We start from the raw sequence: 6,354 nt of genomic DNA, 5'->3' as shown, positions 1-6,354 counted from the left end.
CCTGGGTATATACAACCACACATCCTGGTACAAAGCTGACTTCAGTAGATCTCTTATCATAAGATAACTTCATCGAATCAGCAGACGTTTTCAACTTTGAACGCACTTGATGATGGATATCATCCATCCTTTCCGATAACACTTTCACAAACTCTGACACATTCTCAGGCAACTCTTCATAAGGTGGGCGTCCTGTTAACAGATCCACTGGCAACCGAAGTTCCCTGCCAAACATCAACTTGCTGGAGTGTATCCAGTGGTTTCATGCTCTGCTGTCCTACAGGCCATCAACAGTGGAGGGAGTAAGACATCCCAGTCATCTTGGCGACTATTACAAAACTTTGTCAATTCCTGTCCCAGTGTCCAGTTGTACTTTTCTACCATCCCATCGGACTGTGGGTGAAGTGGCATTGTCTTGGTCTTTCGGATGCCAAACAACTTGCAGCATTCTTGGAACACATTCTTGTACCGTTTGTTTATTTCTTCAAGTTTACGATAGGGTGATATTATAGTGGGGTTTGTATTTTGTGGTTTTGATTTGATCAGGGCTCTTCTTTTTCTCTCTATTCTTTAAATTGTGTCTTCAGTGGTTGTAATTATATCTGAGGCAAATATTTTATTGTGTGTTAGGGCTAACATTCAAAAAGTTGTTTCAAATTCTAGCGAAAAGATGATAGTTAAGTGGGTAACACGCCTGATTTTTCTTTCAAGAAGCTACATGATTTTTTCTCTGCCAACATAGAAAATAGCCATTCCTGGGATTTTCATGAAGACGGCAGTAGAATAAATGCCGAAATATAAGATAAAACTACTGAGTAATTAATTATTACAAAATAGTTAATAATTGGTTATAGGCCATCATATAGCCTAACTACTGAGTAATTAATTATTAAAAAATAATTAATAATTGGTTATAGGCGATCATATAGCCTAACTACTGAGTGATTAATTATTAAAAAATAGTTAATAATTGGTTACAGGCGGTCATAGGCCTACTAATCATGACAATTAACTTTTTTATAGTGTTTTGTACCTAAACATTTGTATACGTTAATCTACATCTTAATTAGTCGATAATCATTCAGTAGAGAAGAGATTAATTTAACCTTTTCAGTTTAAAACTTGTTTCTGTATATTGTTTTTCATTATATAGAAGAATAATTATCACTCCTGAAAAAACTTAAAATATTTAGACTTAAAGTAAAAACGTTTTCTTTCCAGGTGTTCAGAACCATCTGAGTTACAAGAAGAAATATGTCAATGCAAAGACTGCCCAGATGCATGCACTCTTTGATGCAGTATCAGAGACCATACCCTTTTTTACCACACAAAAAGGTGGACCTTTTCATAATGTACCTAAAGTCTGCACCCTTTATACTATTTTTGTAAAATTGTTCTCCTATTGGACGGGTTCTTTTAGATAACTTGGGGAAAATAAGTCCAGTCCAAGTAACGATAACAATTTAGTTTATAACTTTCTTCTCTCACTTGTACGCTGTTTAACTTGTACTTTTTTAGGTCTCAGTTTACAAATGATGTTCACAGGAAACACAATTTATGCTAATTATGCTGCGACAAACGTAAAAATAAACTTACCTCTATAGTTTTATGACTAATCTTTCAAGCAACAGAATATACATACTAGCTAAACCTTATCCAAAAACTTCACTAAAAGCAAATACTTCGTTGAACTAAACTGACTGGCTGACACTCTACTGACTCAATATTCATGTGCTATGCACTGCCCACTGAAAACAAAACACTGATTCTGGTATATATAATCTGGCATTGCTTGTAGATACTTCGCAAAGTTACTAGAATGGTCTAGGCCTTCTCCCACAAAATTACTTGATCTTAACGTCATAAGCTCTCTAGTTAACATCCAAATTAAAATATTCAAAATATAGCCCAAAACACTGCCCCCTTCCTGGATTGTGAATTCCCTTCAACAATAGTAATACAAAAATATAACAATATTCTAAAATTACAATTCACCAAACCTTTTTTGGTGGTTTTTTTCTTTTGAGGTCCATGGTATACGGATGGAATGTCCTCTTTTGTTGTTGTCACTAGCTGTCATGTCACTGAGGGAGTTCCTTCTAGATAAAAGGTTGATGAATCCACTGACAGCTCTATACTTGTTGATCCTCTGGAAGTAGTCTTTACAGTAACCCTTGTCTCCTCAGCTGGTTTATTTTTCACAGACAAATTCTTATTTGTGGTTACCCCATTGGCTATTCTCTTGCCAATGTATTTCCAAATGCTATTGCAGTGAATGGTTTGGATCGCTATACTTCTGGATTCTGTAAATCACATTATTAATTCTTTTCTTAACTTTGTAGTTTGCCCTCTCTTTCGATGAGAACTGTCCATCCATACCATACCATATCATACATTTTTGTCATTATCAACATCATAGTGACATTTTGTTTTATCATATGCTGAAAGAACTATTCCAACCACCAATTCCTCAGGACATGGCAGAGTATTCGGTTCCACTACACCCAGTTATTAGATGTAAATTTATTGCTTGTATATTGCTGATATGAGTATTTCACATCTTGGTAGTATGATAACCCCTCCATATTTTCATTGGAAGTTCAACGTCCGGTATAGTAATTGTTATTTAATACATAGGGATTTTCTGGTCATATAATGTAAAGCTATTTGAGGCTAGTCTAATTTCACATCCATGTATCCACATGAAGTCAGTTCCCAAGATGCACTTTTCTTCAGCGTCAGTTACCCACACCTCGTGAGGTGTAAAGAACCTTCCTATAGTAAGGGTAACTTCCAACTTCTCTTTTTCTGGAACTTTATGTCCACTAGCTGTTTGCATCAATTCCTCTTCTTCATCTCTAGAAGCAACTACCCAACTTTCGTTAGCAAATCGGGTTGAACTATAGAACCAGTGTCAATCAGCTTACTGCAAGGATTTTCCATCAGTAAACCCATGAACTAGTGTAGGATTTTTCTCAGATAGTGAACTTTTTTTTCTAATTTGGGGTAAATGGAGTATTTTCAGTCGAACTTCGCCCATAAATCCAGATAATTCCTGTCTTTTTTATGTCTGGTTGATCCGATTGGGCTCTGAGAAACATCCTCAGAGGATTGTCACCTTCGCTTAATATAGGCTGTTGATTCCTTACAGCCTTGACTGCAATAGCCACATCTTTCTACAGTTATAATAGTTCTATCTTTCTAGTATCCTCTGAGAGGAATTTTTGTTCCATAATGGGTTTAATCTGCAGTTGCTCGAAATATTGCGTTTCAAGTTACACTTAAAACACCTATTTTCCTCCAGTTATTTCCTGTGTAACTAGCTGTCAGATAAGTTTCTTCTAGACTACTGTTTGGGAAAGTTGATCCTTCAATACTACAGGATCTGATACTCCCATAACTTCTAGATGGTTCCTTTATTTGTAAAGTTAATGAATCCAAGTTCCATCGCCAACTAGAGAGCTTCATTTAAAGATGTACACACACAATGTTTTTCGTATCATTTTCTGTCATGGCATCAGTAAATTGATCATATGCCACAAATATATCATTTCACGAGGAACGTCTGGGTAAGATAACTGGGCAAGTCTTTACAAATATTCCGTGAGTTTGGCTAAGGTCTCTTCTTTCCTTTGTACTCTGTTCCTGAATTTTACTTTGGATACTTGCCCAAAATGTTTGATACTGTGCCAGAAGTTTACTCAAACCCTTTTAATAATGAAAAAAAAAACAACCTATACTGTACCATAAGCTTCAATACTGCACCAGAAGGTTGCTAAAACCATTTTAAACTGCATCAGAAGTCTGTCCAAACCCTTTGATACTGCACCAGGAGCATAGACTGTACCAGAAGCTTGCCAAATCTATTGCTACTGTACAAGGAGCTTACACTGTATAAGAAGATTGCCAAAATAATTTGATATTACAAGAGCTTAGACTGTGCCAGAAATATTCCTAACTCCATTGAAAATGCACCAAGAATGTTTAAGCACACTATAATTCTGTACCAGAAGCACACACAAAAACCCTGGATACTACAAAAGGACTTTTCAAGAACATTAATTCTTGTAGTTAAAATGGGAATACATGCTAGATAATGCACTTATGAGACCTGCCAACATGAACACAGTAAGGGCTAGAAAAATAAAATTATAGAATATAATGATGAGCGTGGGCAATAAAACCAAAACATAAACAAAAATTTTTTTACGTAGAATATTAAAAAAATATATCAAATATTTAGAAATTTAATTAGACAAGGCAGAAGTATTTTTATATGAGTGCCTAACACAAGAAATCGAATGACTTGCAATCTATAATTTGGATAGTAATAAATTGAAAAGTTACCCTACCGGTCAGTTTTTGAGAATAACGTTTTTCTGTGTCATTGGGTTAACAGAAAAGTGATAATCACACAAAGTGCACAGTAAAATGACGCACAAAATAAGAGACTTTAGTGTAGGAATTATACCAAAAAAAAAAAAAGTGGTGAGTAGGTACAGATTTTTCCGAACGGCAACACATCCATGGCTCGCAATTCTCAGGTTATGACTGCAAGATAAATAAAATTGGTGGATAGGTGAGCCAGTTGTAGCCCAACTGGATCTCATTGGAATATCACAGGGTCCAGTTTTTTTCATTTATCAAGTGTTCCTAATCACCCCACTACTGGGTGATTAGGAACTAAGATTAAGATTTACTTGCTATTTTTTTCTCGAATACCGAGATGTATATGGACAACTAAAATGTATTTAAAAAGCTACAAAATTTTACAAAACAAGCATGCCTCATCTCATGTATTTAGTAATAATGAATGGAAGACATCTACCAAACACGAAAGGAAGTAACAAGTGTAAACTTATTGTTTAGATATCGGATATCGTACAACAAAGATTTTTTTCCCTGATCAGCCAATTTTACAGTGTTTTAGAAATGACGAAAGCAGTCTAGGAAAACTTGTAAATTAAACACAACAAAATGATACACGAGCTTTGCAGTGCAGACATTCTACCTTGGAACAATAAAAACTGATCATTTTTACGGATTTACAATATCCGAGAATTTTTGTTAAATTTAAAACACCAGCATTAACTATAATTCTTCAAAGACTTATACTTCTCTATGCAAGTGTCAATAAAGGCTAGCGTGTTTCCAAACAAACAAAAACTGAAGAGAAGAAGCTGCATACAAAAGTTTAACAAGTTAGAAAAAAAAATAGTAGCCCTTCATCAGCGACTGTTTAAATATCACCCGATGAGGGAGTTAGGCTCGAAATGCTGCTTAATAAATCATCTTCTAGATCAAAGGTTCTCAGACTTTTTTGCTGGGTCACCCTTTAAAAATGTTTCAGGCTGTGAAGACCATTCCCTCCCTACACACACAAAGTGATAGCCAATTACTGTACATTCTCTGAAATATCTGTTATCATAATATTTTTACGATCTCGCTATCTCCCTTGCGACTCCTTTTTTCTCAGGACCACAGTTTGAGAAACGCTGTTTAAAGTTAACATTTTTCTAGTGTTAACAGCAAGTTTCCAACTCAACTACTGCTTTGGAACAACAAATTTCATTGTTACTCTAAATTGGTCACAATTCTGGTCGAAAATGACTGTTAGTACTAGTAGTTACTATAAAATATTATGCCAATTACTTTCAATTTTATGAAAGATAAATAAAACACGTTATGATCTCACATTATAATAACAATAATATATTTAACAGAATACAATAATAATAATATATAAACTTTTCTGAAATGAGCGAACAATTGAAAATACAAGATCAAAAGAATGCTCTACACAGTCGTCACATAAATTTAATGTGTTTTAATGCAACTGTTGTGAAAACAATATTTTTCTAAATAAGCAACCTTGTAAATAGAATGTTTATTTATAACTATAAAGGTTTATACCCTTAATTTCCTTTCCTTCCTTGATACTATTTCTAACTACTCAATAACATTGTTAGTTAAATTTATTGTTTTTCTTGCTTCACGCGACTAGAAGATTATTTTAAATACCTAAAGGAAGAATCCTCGTAGTATAACTGAAATAAAAAACGTGTTTTAAATATCAGAAAGAAGTCAGGCTGTTTTTTAAATTTCAGCAAGGTTTTGTCGGTTTTACACAGTAAAACTTATATTATGTCACAATGTTTCACCAGGTTTACCTGGTACCTTCGGATGAGATACAAGAAACGAGGCTAACAGAAATGAATTTAATATAAAAGAATCACACCAGTATCTCTAACAGTAATAATCTACTGTTACGTCTCCGTTTGTTAATTGATTTTCCGTAACTTCGTTCCGACGAAACTTTAGCAACACAAGTCCTTACTTAATAAAACTGGTTTA

General features: G+C 34.4%; 1 protein-coding gene across 4 annotated transcripts in view; it reads left to right on the top strand.

Moving 5' to 3' along the window:
* The window catches only part of LOC106467281 (Niemann-Pick C1 protein-like), a 19,826-nt gene extending 18,223 nt beyond the window's left edge, over nucleotides 1-1,603 (top strand). For all 4 annotated transcript variants that reach the window (XM_013927615.2, XM_022395422.1, XM_022395423.1 and 1 more), the window contains exon 5: nucleotides 1,222-1,603. In XM_013927615.2, coding sequence (XP_013783069.1) covers nucleotides 1,222-1,294 — 73 coding nt within the window. In that variant the 3' untranslated portion in view covers nucleotides 1,295-1,603. The remainder of the gene's footprint in view (nucleotides 1-1,221) is intronic.
* The last annotated feature ends 4,751 nt before the right edge of the window (nucleotides 1,604-6,354 follow it).

This window comes from Limulus polyphemus, unplaced genomic scaffold (assembly GCF_000517525.1).
Source record: "Limulus polyphemus unplaced genomic scaffold, Limulus_polyphemus-2.1.2 Scaffold2552, whole genome shotgun sequence".
In the NCBI taxonomy this organism is placed as follows: Eukaryota; Metazoa; Arthropoda; class Merostomata; order Xiphosura; family Limulidae; genus Limulus; species Limulus polyphemus.
The sequence above is the reverse complement of the archived record's forward strand: the minus strand, read 5'-3'. Positions and strand labels throughout refer to the sequence as shown.